General features: G+C 37.4%; 1 protein-coding gene across 3 annotated transcripts; it reads right to left on the reverse strand.

Annotated features, from left to right (window-relative positions):
• Nucleotides 1-1,788: 1,788 nt before the first annotated feature.
• LOC132045426 (pentatricopeptide repeat-containing protein At2g16880) lies at nt 1,789-15,100 on the reverse strand. Of its 3 annotated transcripts, XM_059436006.1 has the most exons (3): nt 12,640-15,100; nt 1,960-2,000; nt 1,789-1,876 (listed from the first exon to the last, which is right to left on the reverse strand). In XM_059436006.1, exon 1 carries the CDS (start codon nt 15,042-15,044, stop codon nt 12,723-12,725), a length of 2,322 nt encoding a protein of 773 aa, XP_059291989.1. In that variant the 5' UTR covers nt 15,045-15,100; the 3' UTR covers nt 1,789-1,876; nt 1,960-2,000; nt 12,640-12,722. The 3 variants fall into 3 exon arrangements, with proteins under 3 accessions (XP_059291989.1, XP_059291990.1, XP_059291988.1); XM_059436007.1 differs by lacking the exon at nt 1,960-2,000; XM_059436005.1 differs by having other exon boundaries at nt 1,789-2,000.
• Nucleotides 15,101-18,690: the final 3,590 nt, after the last annotated feature.

Genomic DNA, 18,690 nt, shown 5'->3' on the forward strand with positions numbered 1-18,690 from the left:
AAAATCCGAAATCCATCTCATTCACCATATTTTCAAGTTCTTGAGTTCGTTTTGAAGGGTTTTCAAAGAGGTTTTGTCAATCTAAGTTTAGGGGTAAGTTTCTAATCCTAATTTCACCATTTCCAATTGATTCTTATCATTGATTGATGCTTAAAATCGTGTTTTGGGCTGAAAAGTTGTGGTTTAGAAACCCTAGGCTTAAATTGGGGGAAAAGTGAAATTGGTTGCTAAATGTGTGGCTTTTTTATTTGAATTTTAGGATACAAGTATTTTCGGTGTTGGGTGATCCTATTTTGAAATAAAATTCCCATTTTTCCCTTATGGACCCGAATCGTATTTTAGTAATACGGGTATCATTAGACTCGGGTTCTAACATAGATTAAAATGTTGATTAGACTTCGATTGTTCGGAAGCTATTCGGAAGGGAAAGGCTTTGGCTTAAGGTTCGTGGCACCTGTTCGGCCTTCGAGGTAGGTTACGGCTTCTCTTCTTAGACTTTGATTAGCGACTCACATATGTTATGTAGTTGTTGAAGGGAAAGCCTGATAGGCCTTCGGGCATGATTGTGGCGTTTAATCCACTAGGTTGGTATGATTTCTGATTATGTGGGCTTGTCGTCGTTCTTTATGCAATCATTGACATGTGGTGTACTTGATTATGTGATTATGGCGATGTGGGATGTTGGTTCTATTTGTTGGAATTGAGATTGATTTTCTGATACGTTTCCATGGTAGTTTGATAATTCGTGCAAGGATTGAATTGGCTTTGTGGTGCTTTGTGAATTCCATATCATATTCATTGGCATTTTTACAGGTGATCCCTCATTCTTGCATTCATACATGACGAAAGAGTTATGGAAAAGGAATCGAAATGGAAAGAAAGAGAAAGATGAAAGTGACATATGATTATTGCTATGACCCAAGGTTTGTACCAGATATGTTGATAGAGCCACGGCCTATAGTTCGCTCGGGGTGGCTAGTACATGGACGTCGCGCGTCCTCCACAACAGAAGGTTAATAGAAAAGGATGAGACAAAGCAAAAAATAGTTTGAATGCAAAGGCTATTTTGTTTTTCAAGTGAAGACTACACATAATAAAAGAAATTTACAATGCAGAGGAGATGAAAACATCTTGAATTCGAGTAAAAACCGCTTTGGTACTCAGCCCCTGAGGTGGAGTTACTAAAGCATAAATAAGCAACAATAGCTTCGTAAAAATGCCAGAGAAACAAAAAATTACTTTCCCTAGAAAATGTTCCATTAATTAAGTGAACAATATTGCATGTTGATTAACAGACTCGTCAGTTATCTCTTTTTTTGTATTGCTTTGAATTCCCCGTCCGAGAGTAAACCGAAAACAACCTCTCTTACCCCTTTCAGTAGGGGTAAGGTTTGCGTACACTATACCCTCCCCATACCCCACTTTGTAGGATTTCACTAGATATGTTGTTATTGATTAAAAGACTCGTCGTACTACAATATTATTTCTCACCCACTATGATAGAACAAGAGAAAAATTTACAAGATTTCAGCTTGACAAGAACGATCTCTATAACCTTTATGTGGTGGAGCACCCTAAATTGAAGAAAGAATTCCCAGAGCAGTAATGAATGGCTGCGCCGAATTCGTAGGTAATAGATTAGTCACATCCAATTTAAACCTTTTCTCAAGACATTGTTGTCTTTTTTCCGTCAATTTCTATCAGAACCAACAAACTTAAATATTTCCATGATCCAGAGGAATTGAGATAGTCAGCATCTGCACCCTCAAGGTTATGGCAGGGAGGTGGTTTCTTTTTTCCTTCTTTTCTTTCTTGTCAGAGTTGCATCAATAAGACAGCAAGATTTCATAGCCATGCAACATCCCCCTTTGCTACCCTGTAATCCATTAAAAGCTTCCAAACATGAACAAAGGTCATCATTGGTGATCAAATTTAAAAGGATCACAGGAGAACACCCACAAATGCCAATCTGATGTTGGAAAAGCGAATGGTTCACCGTCCTACAAGTAGTAGAAAAAGGATAGACAGCTTAGATATGATTCTGAGTAGCTTTTTATGACTGAAAAGATGCAGGTGAGTGTTATCCGTAGCGCACATCATGTCCAAAAACGGTAAGTGACAGCTGGAAGTGCAATGACGATTAAAGGGCAAAGAAAGACGGTGATGAACAAATAAAATATGCATTTAATGCAAGAACCAATAACTAGAAATACAAATAAGAATTATGTGGACAAACGAATTGCAAAATTATTATACAGCTATGATTTAGATGCAAGTTTCTAATTTATAGTACTACCTACGTTTTATAATTTCCCATTCCTATTCACTAACATAATCATAAAAAAAGTCTCCTTAACAACAACGATTCACTTTGTTATCTGTATTTATTTTGTAATATTATCCTTTTTAAGACACTGTTGAGGCCATCCTGATACCTGCACTAAACGAGCAATATGAAGCATCTAGCCAGCTACACCGAGTTTCAGGGTTTAAGTGTGTCCCAACTGAGCCTTTAACAGTACTAATATCGTAAAATATAAGGAGGCTTAGAGGCCAAGTATAACCCAAATCTAATTTATGTCATATTAGCAGTGACATATTAATATTAATACTAGCTCAAAATCGGAAAGAAGATCTAAGAATAACACAGCTTAGATAGGATGAGTCACTAAAATAGCAACTCCGGTCTACAAACAAAATATAAAATCCAGTTCATGAATTTATGGCAAGGCAACAAAGAGAAGAAAGTTTTCCACCTAGTTAAATGGAAAAATCAGATCATCAGCAACAAAGATGGTGGCCTGGGAATTAGAAACCTGAAGAAGCAAAACAAGGGTCTTCTAATGAAGTGGCTATAGAGGTTCACAAAAGAAGAGCATGTATTATGGGGCACAGTGATAAAGCAAAGTATGGGAAAGAAGGATTTTGGATGATCAAAGAGATCTCCACCCCTTATGGAATCAGTGTGTAGAGAACTATCAAAAACTTATGGCTGAGTCTCAAAGTAGGACTGAGATTTAATGTGAAGGATGGCAGGAAAATCATGTTCCGGGAAGATGACTGGCTGGGCAGCGGATGCTTGAAGGTGCTTTTTCCTGGCACAATTTGTAAGTTAGTGACCAGATAGACACCTCAACTTGTTATAAATGTGACTCTTAAACACACTAGTCCTACATACCATATCACGTGTTGTTTTGCTCAATATAGGCGCGAGTCCTTTTTAGAAAACTGTTGAATTAGCTCTTCTATCAGCAAAAATATTTTATAAACCAAATTTACCCTCATCTTCCTCAAATTGATCTTCACCATTGTTAAAAGAAAAGCCCTAGCATAAAAGCTCTCTTCTCCATCTCTAAACAGTCAACTGACGACTAAAATCCCATATTAAGTCCTTTTTTTATATTTTCTTCACACATTCTCTTTTATCCCATGAACTTCATACTTGTTGGAAACAAATGAAGCAAATAAAGGCCAAATTATTATTGGGAAGCTTTGAGGGTTTAATAAACAGACCCAGCTTTAAAATGTCAAAGACTCAAATTTCAGGCTTACGAAGGACTAGAAAGATGTGGTAAATTTACTTTTTTACTTTTTCAATCAAAGCAATACCATTAATCTCAAAAATTTGCATTGCTCTCCTAGTTAGTAAAAAAAATGCAGGTACATATAACAACAAAAATGAGAAAAAAGGCTCTTTACTTTTAGGTCTTCATCTATCAGCTAGAGAAAAACATAAGAAAACCTATACTAGTCCTTGGGTTAAGTATTTTCTTCTTCTTCTTCTTCTTCTTCTTCTTCTTCTTTTTTTTTTTTTTTTGTGATAAAGGTAACAGTAATATTAATATCCACAGGAATACTACATCAAAAACTATGTAGTCCCCCTCAAAAGTAGTTCACTTACAATATGGAACCCTATATGTTAAGATACTTACAAACTGCCTAGAACATCAAATATCTTCAGTTTGTCCTAACAATTCCTGTTTACACCAAAAATAATAAAGACCTAAACAATTTCTTTTACGCTTCTGGATATTGCATTCCCTGCCCTCAAAACATCTTTGGTTCCTTTCTGTCCAAACAGACCACCAAATACAAGCTGGGACAATCTCCCATCTCTCCTCTCTTTTAGCTGCATTGCCATCACTGTTCCAGCAGTTTAAAACTTCCTTAAGTCTTCCTGGCATCACCCATCTGGTTTTCCTCCAGTTGATGAAGATTCTCCATAAATGTTCTGTCCATTTACTATGCCAAAAAAGATGGCTAAAATAGATAGAGTGGGACACTATTGGCGGTGGTCAAGGGAGAAGGAAGAGAGACGAAAGAGATAGATGAAGGGAACCATTGGAAAAGAAGAGCAGAATAATTGATTGCTATATCTTACATGTGAATTTGCAGAAACAAATAATGGAGAATATTGAAGGCAAAGTCTGATTGGTTCTTTTGGAACGAAGAAGAAGATCAAAAGGGGGTTAGGCTGGAGATTTTTTTTATTCCTTCTTATGACACGTGTCTCTATCTTATTCATTCTTTGACACGTCATCAGCAAGTGATGCGCACGCACATGGTTTTACTGACTTATGTGCCAAGTTGAGGTGTCTATCTGGTTACCAACTAAGTTAGAGTGTCTAAATTACAAACTGTGCTATCTAGTTATTTAGCCTATAAAAAATTGAATCAAGTAAGCCCAAAGGTTATACTTTGGCCTTGGAAACACATGTGGAAAGTGAAGGTCCCCTATAAGGTGGCTTTCTTCTCCTGGCTGGTGGCAAGAGATTTTGTTCTTAAACTCTATACTTCTATCTTTAATAGGTTTATTATTAAAAAATTCTTTATTACATCGGGAAGACTGGAAGGGGATGCTATGCTACTGATGGGGTTTGAACTTTGAACGCTCCACCTAAACTGTGGAAGGTAGGGAGCTTACTAAGTGAGCTGGCTCTCAGCTATGTTGCTCGGACCCTTCACTTTTGCTGCCGCACCCGTGTCCGACACGGCACGACACCGATACCGACACCGGATTCGTGTCGGATCTGGTCAAATGACATTGGATACTTTGACCAAATCCATGGACCAATCTGAGAAAAAATTTGAGGCTAAATTGAAAGAAACGGAGAGCTCTTGAAGAGTGGACACTTATTGTATCTAGAAGAGTTTCAAGTTAATTAAAAATTAAAATTTAATTATAAATGAAACATAACTATAAAACATTATTTTTGTTTTTTTTATTTCTAGGCATAGATTTAGTTTATTTTCTTATAATTTTGAATTATTTTAGCCGGATCCCCGCACCCGTATCGGCACCTAGATCCGTACCCCCGAATCTTAAAATTTAGATTATGCCGAATCCGACCTCTAGATCTGTATCCGTATCCGACACTCGACACCGAGTCCGAGCAACATAGGCTCTCAGTTCCAAATTAATTTGTTTATTATTTATTATTCCATTGTGTATATCTCGAATCGTATCAGTTGGTATCCGTACTAGTTAGAATAGTATCAAATTGTCTATAGCAAGACCGAAGACCTAACAGAGAAGATCCAATTTGAGTGACCTCTCCATTTATTTTATTTTTTTAACCACCTTTCCATCTAATAGAATCAACCTTATGTTGGTCCAGAACACAGAGCTGAGAAGATTCAAAAGGGAGTAAGCTCTTCCGATTTTCCAGCCATTGAATTTCCTTATTAGGAAAAGATTCCATCCCTTGCCATCGAAAAAATTAACTATTGCAGCAGTGTGTAGGGAAGAAATGTTGCACATGTCACCAGAGAAGTCTTTCGGAGATGTATGCCCCAACCAAGAGTTCCCAAAATCTAATCTTTCTACCACAACCTACCAGGAAGCCAACATTTGCTTCAAAATTATTTTGATATGATTATATTTGTTCCAGACTCCACTACCATTGGGAGATTTGAAACTCTGGTATGCTAGCGACCATCTAAAGTGTTTATCAACTAAAGTGAAGTATTATCAACTAGAATCCTCCTCCAAAGTGCATCTTTTCCCATGTTAAACCTTCAATGCTACTTTGTCAGGACTTCTGTTGTGATAAGGTTTTTATGCCAAGACCTCCACTTTTCTTGCCCGGGTAACATTGTACCACTTTACAAGGGAAAAAGGTGTTTATTCCCTTGCCAAAGAAAGTCCCTACTTAATTCTCATCCATGCACTTTAAAAACCCGAGACTTCCACTTTTCTTGCCGGGTAACATTGTACCACTTTACAAGGGAAAAAGGTGTTTATTCCTTGCCAAAGAAAGTACCTACATAATTCTCATCCACTCACTTTAAAATCAAAGCAGGGGCAAGAAACAGTGACAATGGTCTATGTGAGGAGCATACACAATACTGTTACAAAGTGAATCGTTCATCCAAAGAAAGGTGGTGTCTTTTCCAATTTGATAATCTTTCCTCCATCTTTTCGAGAACCTCATTTCAAATACCAACTGATTTTTGTTGTTCCCCCAAAGGTAATCCAAGGTACTTTCTGGGAAGAGAGCCAATGATTTAGCAAAATGCCACAAGTTTGTGAATATTACGAACATTGTTGACGGGAAAATGGAGCTTTTTGCAGAATTTATGTGAAGGCCTGAGACTGCCTCAAAAAAATATCAGGATCATCCATAAGAGGAAAAGTTGTTGTTTCTTTGCTTCACAGAATAATCAAGGTTTCATTGACTAACAATACACAAGAGATGCTCAAATCTTCTTAACCCTGAAATTTGCAAAAAAGTAGGAATCTATTTGCCTGAACCGGGCTGTATATCATCTTACTAAGTCCCATATGAGGTGTACCATATATGGCCAAAAAGAGAGCTTCACAGATGATAATACAAAAGCTAATCCAACTTATCTACCTTCTTTCAACTCCAAACATCGGTTGCTTCATTCATCTTCTTCGTACTCAAATCAATTACCTCTTTGGACATTAAAATGCTTTCAGTTGTCAAAAACTAAGAATGCATCAGCTATCACTATCTTTCATTAAAAAAGACTTTCCCATGCTGTGGACAAAGCATCCCACAAATGAATCAAAGTGCCTGATTATTACAACAGCTCTTCTTTTAGCATTACCATCATAATTTAGCATCTTTACTTTATCATATCATCTCTTAGTCAATCAACTTGATTTAGCACGAATTCTTCCAACCTAAGCCCCCTAACTGAACTATTTATTTACTTGTTTGAGGCCCTTGGTCAGCCCTGCACTTTTTTTTCCTTTTTTTTTTTTTTTTTTTTTTTTTTTTTGAAACTGGTAAATTTGTATTCCTCAGCATTAAGGATATGCTGGAGACCTTCAAAAGTGTTAGTCTAAAAACAGAAATAGAAAAGAGATACTTACAGGGATTATAATAAGTCTACAAAATGATCTATATCCTCTAATCCTATTTCTTTACACCAAAAGTAGAAAGATACTATACAATTCCATTTTACTTTCTGAATGGAATTGGATCTATCTTTAAAACACCTCCTGTTCCTTTCTTTCCAGATGGTCCACCAGATACAATGTGGGATCATCCTTCACCACTTCTTTTGACTCTTGCTGCCTCCTCTTCTCATCCAACAACTTAGTAGATCTGCAGTGTGCTCTGGCATAGTCCATGTTGTCTCTGTCAGGTTGAAAAATAGGGACCATAGTTCTGCTGTGAATTTGCAGTGAAGAAAGAGGTGGTTGTTGGTTTCATCAGTTTCATTGCATAGAAAACATCTGGAGACTATGATGTTTCCTTTCTTCTTCAATACTTCATGAGTCAAACAAGCCCTCTTTGCCACCAACCAAGTGAAACATTTCACCTTGGTTGGTGCTGGACACTTCCAAATTTTTATCCAAAATTTTTGGTGCTCCTCATTCTGCCTTATGTCCTCCTTTCTGTAAGCTCTGTTTACTGAGAATTGTCCATCACTATTGTGTCTCCATCTCAAAGTATCTGCATCAGTGTTGGGATGTTTTGAAGCTTGATATCATGGAAACATTCAAAAACTTTCACACTCATGAAGTTTTTGAGAAAAGCTATAATGCAACCTTCATGACCTTGATCCTAATCCTAAAAAAGAATGGAGCTAAGGAGTTGAGAGACTTTAGACCCACTAGCCTCATAGGCAGTGTCTACAAGTTGATCTCAAAGGTGTTAACAGAGAGGCTGAAAAGAGTTATAAGCAAGCTAGTGGAGTGGATGTCCAACAGATGGCTTTCATTAAAGATAGACAAATAATGGATGCTATATTAATAGCCAATGAAACTGTAGATTCCATAATTAAACAAGGAAAGCCAGGACTTCATTGCAAATTGGACATTGAAAAGGCATATGATCATGTCAATTGGGGTTTTCTATTGAAGATACTGTCATGTATGGGTTTTGGAGAAAAATGGATCAAATGGATAAGATATTGCATCTCAAGTCTCAACTGTCAAGTTTTCCATCCTCATCAATTGTTCTTCTGAAGGTTTTTCCCTAGCTCAAAGAGGATTGAGGCAGGGTGACCCTCTGTCTCCTTTCCTGTTTATTCTAGTCATGGAGGGCCTGAACAACATGATTAAGGTGGCAAGAAACAATGAATGGATCATAGGTTTTGAGGTGGCCACAAATTCAAGCTTAAATGCCAACATGGAAGTCACACATCTCCAATATGCAGATAATATCTTAATTTTTTGTGATGCTGATGAAGATCATCTAAAGATATTGAGATTAATCCTGGTGCTATTTGAAGGAGTTTCTGGTTTACACATTAACTGGAGAAAGAGTCACATGTATCCAATCAATGTAGTACCTAATATGGAGGAGTTGACTGAGATTTTAGGTGGAGAAGTTGGAACATTGCCTACCACTTATCTGGGAATGCCCTTAGGTGCTAAATCAAAGTCTATGAGTATTTGGAATTCTGTGATTGAAAAGTGTGAAAAGAAGTTAACTAGATGAAAATCACAATATATTTATCTAGGGGGCAGAGTCACTCTCATCAACTCAGTGTTGGATGGACTGCCGACTTACATGATGCCCATATTTCCCATCCCGGTGGAGATCATCCAAAGGCTTGACAAGATTAGGAGGGATTTTTTATGGCAAGGAAATCAAGACAAAAAGGTATTTCATCTAGTCAAATGGTGTGATGTTATGTTGGGGAAGAAACAAAGTGGATTAGGCATCAGGAATCTCAAATTGCAGAGTAAAGCTCTTAAATTAAAGTGGTTGCGGAGGTATTCCCAAGATAATCAATCTTACTGGGGAAGCATCATCAAGACAAAGTATGCGGAAGAAAGCAAATGGATGACCAAAGAGGTAAACACTCCTTATGGTGTTAGTTTGTGGAGATCCATAAGAGTATTATGGCCATTCTTGAAGAAGTTTGTGGAGATCCATAAGAGTATTATGGCCATTCTTGAAGAATCATATAAACAATGGAGATAAAACATCCTTTTGGGATGATAAATGGTTGAGCAATAGAAGTTTGAAGGACCTTTTTCCTGACATTTATGGGCTGGCTGCACATCAACAAAAGACTCTAGCTGAAACATGGACTCCTCAAGGATGGAACACTCAGTTTAGGAGGAATTTTAATGATTGGGAAATTGACACATTGACTGAATTCTTTAGGAAGCTGGAAGAGTTCAAAGGCACTGTGGATGGAGTAGATAAATTATGGTGGAAAGAAGACAGCAAAGGCATATTCAAAGTGAATTCAGCATATAAATTTTTGAACCAAGGTAATCAACAGGTGCAACATTGGCCTTGGAAGCATATATGGAAAGTGAAAATACTATACAAAGTAGCATGTTTCACTTGGTTGTTGGCAAGGGAAGCTGTTTTGATTCAGGAAAACCTTAAAAAGAGGCAGTTCTCTCTTTGTTCCAGATGCTATCTATGTGGTGAAAAGGCTGAAACAGTCAGCCATCTGTTTTTACAATGCAAAATAACAGACCTGCTTTGGAGAATTTTTGTTAACCTTAGGGCCTTGGCTTGGGTAATGCCAAACAAGATTACTCAACTACTATATAGCTGGGAGGAGGCAGGAGTAGGAGCTGCTCTATATAGCTGGGAGGAGGCAGGAGTAGGAGCTGCAGACAGAGATAGATGGAGGATTGTTCCTGCCTGTATCTGGTGGACAATTTGGGAAGAAAAGAATTCAAGGTGTTTTGAGGACAGCAGCAATGAAGTTCAAAAGATAAAACTGAATTGCATTAGACTTTTTTGTTTCTGCTGTAAGCAGATTTATCCAGAAGATACTGAATCCATTGTAGATATTCTAGGATCTTGTTAGAATGTTGGATCAGTGTTTTCCTTTTGCCTGATGTAAATATGGTTTCAGCACAACTTATGTGCTGGTTTTGTCTATACTTACAACTGTTACCTTCTCCCAATAAAAAAAAAAAAAAAAAACATCAGATATCATGATATCCTGCATTCTGGGGATCATGTAGGATAATATGTCTATGCTACATGACACTACATTCATATGAAGACCAAATTTAGTTAATTTTCACAGGATGGATTTTAATCAGATGTATCAGTTGTGGAGTTCATCATGAAGAAGCAATCACCTTTTCCTTCACTATAGAGCGGTGTTATCAAAGGCGCGCTTAAGCCCTGAAGCGAGGGTCAAAACATGTTGAGCGCTTCGCCTCGCTTTATGTGCGCTTCAGTGTCGTCATCAAGGCTCCAAGACATACTTTTCCTTGCCATTGAGCCTCTCTTGCAGAGGTGACACTAGAGGATTGATATATCACTTTATCGTGATGTTTTTACGATTTCTTTATCCATATATTTGTTATTCATGCTTACTATTATAAGTCTTGGACTAAACATACATATATTTGTAATTTTGCACCATTGCGCTTTTTTCACTAAAGCCCACACTTTATTTGCGCTTTGTGCTTTGCGCTTAAAGCCCCAGCTCACCTTAGAGCTTTTTTGCGCTTTTCGCTTTTGATAACATTGCTGTAGAGTTGCATTTCAGTTGTGGAATTTATTGTTTGCTATTCTCAGGGGGAGTTGGACTATGCCACTTTCCACTCAAGAGTTCCTTGCTGGAAATTGGAATAGAGAAGGTCTGCCCAAAAAGTCCCTCAAAATTTGCGATAATATAAGCAAGCTATCTGGTGGACTATCCTGACTGAAAGGAACAACAGAACTTTTTAAGGCAACAAGCGAAGCATACATAGCCTTAAGTTTAGAGCTTTTTACTTGCTAGTTTTTGGGTGCAAACTGATTTTTGTACAGGATTCAAATTCCTTGTTAGACATGATAGAGGAATTGCACAACATGTAACTATTGTTTTGATGCACTAGCTTTGCTCATTATCTAATACAACACTAGGGATGGCAATGGGGTGGGGTGGGGTGGGCCGGGTTTGGCTTAACCCGCAGACAGTTCAACCAACCCTCCCTGGGAGAACAGTTCTTTCAGTTTTCAACCCACCCTGCCCTGCTTAAATTTTATGTTTTTTATCTTTATTTTAAACCTAAAAAGCTAAAATAAAAGTTAATATTATTTTGAATTTATCGACCCACCAGAGACAGCAGCTCTTAACTGGACAAGTGACACTAATAACTTCAACAATTGATATTTTTGTTAAGCCGCTCTTATCTCTTTCTTCTCATTTATCAAAGAAAAATGTGATTCAAGAGGCCGTGATTTACCAACTTCTTGCAATCCTTTTAAGTTGCAAAAGAGTATAGGAAAGTTTCTTAATGTTTGTTAATGTCGGAGAAGAACATTTATCCTTATTTGAATTTTGAATCTTATTCTAACATTAGTTGCAACTTATGATTGTAAGATTTTATACTTTTTAATTAACCTTCTGACTGCACAGAATGAAAGCAAAGTTTTTTGGTTTTTCTTGTTTTGTTTTGCATGTGTATGCTAATTAGCACGTGTATGCTAATTGTTCAAACATTTAAAATGTAGAAGAATGTAAAAACGTTTCTATTTCTATTACTTAATGACTGAAAATTGTCACTTTTATATGAAAATGTATATTTGTAAAATAAATTTAGATGCCTCTGGTATTTCAGAAACTAATTACATACATTTATAAATTTAATGTTGTAAAAATTATGACTTTCCCCTAAAAAATGGATTCCCTATGTATTTTCCATTTGAACTTGTCACACTGGATTATTAGTGTATTTGACTATGCTAGTTGGAGGAAACTCGCAACCCACCCCGCCGCGCACTAGATATTCAAATATGTTAATTCAACCCAACCTGCCCTTCCCCGCGCCGCACCATTGTCATTCCTAGTAACAACACCTTACCTTTTGTCCAAAAAGAAAATTAGACGTATCAGTACAGGTAATCACGTTCTTGCAAAGATTTCTTTGTACTGGAATGGAGGTTAGGTCAATTACACGTCCAGAGCCTACTATAAACCTACCAAGTTACTCAGCCCAACTTGATCTAAATTCAAATTACACTAACACATCTCCTAATAAAACATTTTGGGAATGAACTCTAATTGAGTGGGTTTCTCAACTACCTCTTCCCAATCACATTTTGCGAGACTCAATGAAAAAAGAGAGTAATATCATGCAACTGAACTTTTACGAAAAGGAAAAAGAATGTCACTGCACAAGAAATATTTTAATCAACTCACTAATTCACAAACTTGTCAACATTGAAAGTGTAAGAGAAAAGTTCATACCTGGTTCCTTGCAGTGTTGCATACCGGGCATGATTATATGTGATAGAAACTGAAGTCATCATACTCAGCTTTTGGGGTCACTATCAACCTGTCTTCGATATACTTTTTCTCCTCTTGATCAGTCCTTTTATCAGAGTGAAATAAGTAGACTTTTGTAGAGCAATACCTCTCTGAGTGACTTGTGCATAGATAAGCATCGCATCTTTGTATCTTCCCTCCGCACAAAGCTCATCAATCTGTTGTGAATAAGCAATTGAACTTGGATCTAGTTCATTTGAAGATTCATCTGTGAGTTTATGTTCCCTGTTATCCATTTGCAACTGCTGTTCAGATGGTCTTTGATTAGACATAAATTCTTCTGCTTCCTTAAGCCTTCCAGCATCAGTAAGTGCACCAACAATAGCATTATGCGTGTACTTATCAGGTTCGACATTTTTCTCTTCCATTTCAGCAACAAGACCCAGAGCATCATCGAGTCTTTGATCTTTACAAAGAGCTGTTATCAAGGTGTTATAAGTTACTACATCAATGGTCTTCCCTTTATCAACCCACGTATTAAAGAGCTTAATGGCTTTTTCAAGCATGCCTTCCCTACAAAGTCCCCGAAGAAGAATGTTGCATGTATATACATCAGGCTTGAAAGAATTCTCAACCATTTTGTTGTGAAATTGAAATGCTTTTTCAATGTTCCCCTCCCAGCAGTATCCATGAATAATAGTATTATATGTTATTTCATCAGCCATTATACCCTTCTCCAAAAGTTCATTCAGTTTAGCAATTGCCTGCTGAGTTTTACCCGATTTACATAGCCCTCCAATTACGATGTTGTAAGTGACAATAGTGGGAATTACCTCTCTCTCTTCCATCTCATCCCAAAGCTTAAGAGCTTTTTCCATATCTCCACACCTAAAGTAGCCAGCAATAAGAGTGCCATAACTTACTGCATCAACAAGATAGCCCCTGGTATGAGCAACACAGAGCAACTGGTACGCGTCATCAAGCTTCCTTTCTTGACATAGAGTATGAAGCATTGTATTGAGAGAAAAATTATCCATTTTAAAACCTTTTTCGCCAATTCGTTTTATTATCCTCAAAACCTCTGGTAGATTTCCTGCTTTACAATATGCAGTTATCAAAGTGTTATAGGAGACACAATCTGGACATAAACCACCTTCTTCCATCGTTTGAAGCACCTCTCTAGCTTTTTCCATCTTCCCTTCCTTGCAATACCATTTAATCAATGTATTATAAGTAACTTCATCACACTTGATCCCCTTCTTATTCATCTCTTCAATCAGATCAAAGGCCTCTGAACTTCTCTTACTATCAAGATACCCGTTGATCAGGGTGTTATAAGTTTTCACATCAGGCAACAGTTTCAACCCTACCATCTCGTCCCGAATCTTAAACGCATCATCGATCCTTCCTTCATTACACAAACCATCAATTAACATATTATAAGTCCAAACATCAGGCAAAGTATTATTCTGCGTCATCAACTCAACGACCTGAGCAGCATCCTTCAACCACCCCATTTTACAATAACCATGTACCAAAATATTATACGTATTCCTATTCGGTACAAGACCTTTACCCTTCATATCCAACAACAAATCCCTAACGTCATTCAACCTACCTTTCTTACACAATCCATCCAATATAGTATTATAACTCACATTATCCGGGACACATCCAAACTCAACACTCATCCTATCCAACAATCGCTTCCCCTCCTTATACTTACAAACCAAACAATACCCTCTAATCAAAATATTAAAAGTATTCGTATTCGGGACAAAACCAAGCTTAACCACATCATTAAACAACTCAATACACAAATCAACAGAGTGAGTAGAAGGGTACTTTACCAAAGCATTAATCAAAGTATTAAAAGTCAGCAACTTGGGACAAAGGCGTAAACGCTTCATTTTCTTGAAAACCTGAAGTGCAAGATGGGGTTTCCCACATTGGCAATAAGCACCAATAGCAGTATCCAAAAGGGCAGTTGAGGGTTGAGGAAATGAGTCAATGGGGTGAAGGAGATGACGGTGAAGGACGTGTTGGGGGTGATCAGATGGAATAAAAGTAAGGAGAAGCGAACGAGCGAGTTGAAATTGTTGACGAGAGAAAAGGGATGATAAGAGAGGGAGGAGGGGGGTGAGGGGGAGGGGGTGGGTGGAGAAAGAAGGGATGTGTGTGTGGGACCATTGGAAGAAGAAGAAGAGGGTGGAGGAAGGGAGCGTAGGGGAAGACAGAATAGAGTGGATTATGGGAGGTGTTAGGTGAGGAATGTAAGGTTGAAGAGATGATTTTGGAAGGGATTTTGAGGATGTTAGGAGAGTGGTTATTGTTTGGATTAGTTGAGGAGGTTTTAATGGAGGGTATCTTGGAGTTGGGATACTCATGGGTGGTGTTTGATTTTGGGGTTTTACAGAAACGCAAGTGTGTTGAGCAGTTGGAGAAGAAGGATTGTCTTCTTGTTCTGTTTTTGGTTGCTTTGCATTTTGTCGCTCAACTGTGGTTTTTTTTTTTTTTTTCATTTTTTTGCGCGGATTTGTCCCTCTCAAAAGGCACTAATCTTTAATTTTCGTCCCTCAAAATGCTGGTCTTTAATTTTTGTCTTTTGTCTAAAAATTCATGAGTTTCGATTCAAATTTTGGCTCAATTAAGATTTAAAAAAATTACAAGACAGAGTTTTTGATTCGTAAGGCAGAGTTCTGAATTTAAATTCTACCTTAAAACTCGACCTTAAGGACTTGAAGGCAAACTCTGTCTTAAAAGGAGAGTTTTCCAAGCAAATTCTTCCTTGCGAATTCAAAATCTACTTTGCAAATTTCTTTTTTTAATTTTTGACTGAGCGGGGATTCCAACCCGGAACCCATGAGTTTTGTAGGCAAAGGGAAAAAATTAAAGACCATTCCCCGAATAAGGCCAATCATGCAAATTGCCCTTTTTTAAATGGAAAATGGCTAAATATATCCGTGCACCGCAAAAAATAATTTAATTATATGCTCGTTTGAGTTTCGCTCCAAATTTACCCCTCTTGATGTATTTTCGATGCAAAATATTCTCCTCTCATTATATTTTGGCACAATTTGGTTCCAAGCTTGTCACGTGTTTTTCCGTCAAAATTAGAGTCCGAAATCTAAATGACCCAAAAAAATATGAAGTAACAAAAGTACTACATAAAAAAGCTTAGCGGAGGGTGGTGATTGTTTGGATTAGTTGAGAAGGTTTTAATGGAGGGTATCTTGGGGTTCGGGAGCTCATTGTTTGATTTTGTGTCTTTGTTGGGAAAGAATGGATTTCACTGCGTTGTCTTCTTGTTCTGTTTTCGGCTTCTTTGCTGCTTTCTATTTTGCACCCCTGACTCTGCTCTTTTTTAAGAGGAAAAGGCAAAAATACACCTAACTTATATTAAAAAAAAATACTCCTTTTATTCTAATTTATGTGATACTTTTCGTTTTTTGAGAGTCAATTTGATTAAACCTTGAAGCTAAATTGGATTAGATTAACTCAACATTTTGAGATTAAAATTTATATATTTGAAAACTACATGAAAAATACTATAAGTTGCAACTTTTTTCATATCAGTTTTGTGAAAAACTACATCTAAAAATGTTGGTGAAAATTCATGCAGCTTGAATCTCGAAAAGGAAAATTATCACATAAATTGGGACAGAGATGTCACGCCCCGAACCATGGCCTGGGCGTAACATAGCACTCGGGCCTTGCTTGCATGTGTCCGAGCGAACCTCATGGCTTGCATGTCAACATGGGCATCAAAACAATATACTCTATATGATGCAATTTAAATGAATCATGAAAATGTAATTTGCGGAATCAAGTCTTGAAATTATCTCATAGCATGAAAAATCATGAAAACGTAATAGTCTGCACGCATGAAAACATAGCCACTCTCGTGAACTAACATCGCTCATGAAACCTCTAAAACATGTCGAATACTAACTACCAGACATGCCCTGGACTACCATAATTGAATACTAATGCAAACTCCATGTGAACCCCGAGAGTGCGGCTCACCAATAAGCCGATAACCGAGGTGATCCTACCGCTGGGTGTATGTTTCCGAAAATCGGTATACTCGACCGTGGAAGTGTGCCCCGAGCAAAAGGGACGTTAGTACACGGTGAATAGTACTAGTATGTAAAACCCGGTGAAACGAAGAACATGGCACAACATAGGTATGGGGACATGAATCGAAATCGAATGTAACTTCAATACGAGTATGAAACGAGTAAAGTCTCAAAAACAAGAATCAATGGAAATACATGTATATAAAGCTCGTTTGTAACGTGGGGAATGCTATAGTATAATCGACAACATGATTCGGTACTTGTGTCCTACCAGCAGAACACTCACACATTGCCAGGGATATGAGATTTAAGTAATAATAAGCATTTAAGGATCCAAACTGCATAATGAAGGTGTTGCCTCCTTGCTGACAACCTTTATCCTACGGTGGCTACGTAGTTTTAGGCTATCTGAGCCTTCTCGGTTAACTAAGCAACTCCCAAAACATGAATATGATATAGTTAGCTAAGAAGCCCATGATTTTCGCGAAATAACTTGTAATCATGATTTCACGAAATAACTTGTAACATGGTTTCATGAAATATCTTGTAATATGGTTTCATGAGATAAGTTGTCAAAGTCTTGCAAACATGTTCTTGATTCATGAGTAATAACAATAGTTCATAATTATATATATAATTGACTTGAAAACATGCTTGTAACTTGCTAGATAAAATCATAAAGTTTCATATAAACATAATGAGAACACACGAGAAGAATTCATGATTCATGGATTAAGCTAGGGTTCCTAATAACCGTAATGGAAGATTAGGAATACAATAACGAATATAGATACAAAATTCATGTACATAAATACGGGCTACCAATATGTTGGGTTTAATGCCCTAGGATTTGAACTTCATGGATATCAAGAAACGGAGCATAGGGAAGAACGTAGAGATTCCCATATATGGATGGAAGTTCTACATACCTTAATTGCTCCAAAACTTGAATTAAAGACTTGAATTTTGGAGAAGATTTCCTAAATCTTGATTCTTGAACCTTGAGATGGGTTTTCTTGAAAACCCTAGATTAGGAAGAATGATTTCTTGCTTAGATTATTAGAGTATATGTTAGAATTGAGTTGGAATAATTAGAGTAGGCTTACCTTGGTGTTCTTGATGATGGAGGAGGTAGGAGGTCGTTCTAGGGCTTGAAGGAATGAAAAATAATGATTTGAACTGATATGGACGAATATATCGTTCGGAAAATTGAATTTTACACTCGCTAAATGCGCCGTATTTTGAAATACGGGCCGTAGTTTGAAATACGATCCGTATTCCGTATGGACTACACTGTGTCTCTTCAGTAAATTGACCATAACTCTTTGCACAGATGTCTGTTTGACCCCTATAATATACCGTTAGAAAGGTATTTCAAAGCTCTACAACTTTCATCAAGGAAGTGTTCCCAAATTCCAAACAAATTTTGAAATACGGGCCGTATTTTAAAATACAGTCTGTATTTAACGATGTAACCTCTAAGTGTCAAATTCAGGAATGCTTTCGAAATCTTTGGTACCGATTTATGACTTGAAACACGGGCGATATCGAAATACGGTCATGCTCGGGGGCGTAAACCACCATCTTACAACCGAAGAGGAAATTTCAAATTCCCACATTCTTTATCTGGTTTTCTAAGTCTAGGATCATGGTCAGAGCTTAGGTTAAAGGTACGGGGTGTTACAAGAGATAGTTTACAAGTAGTCTTCTTCAATCATTTAGTCTAAAAATACCCTAAATCTTGGAGTTGGAGAACTCATGGTTGTGTTTGATTTTCAGGCTTTACAGAGACAAAAAGTGCGGTGTGGGGAAAAAGGGCTTAACAGAGGTTCCGGCGTTGTGTTTTAGGCTGCTCTTCTTTTGCATTTGCACAAAAAAATTGATACTCAGGGGTTGCGTGGCACGCGGAGTAAGTTATTCCGAGATTATAGTTGTGGAATTATTATTTCTGAAC

Source organism: Lycium ferocissimum, unplaced genomic scaffold (assembly GCF_029784015.1).
Source record: "Lycium ferocissimum isolate CSIRO_LF1 unplaced genomic scaffold, AGI_CSIRO_Lferr_CH_V1 ctg6635, whole genome shotgun sequence".
NCBI lineage: Eukaryota > Viridiplantae > Streptophyta > Magnoliopsida > Solanales > Solanaceae > Lycium > Lycium ferocissimum.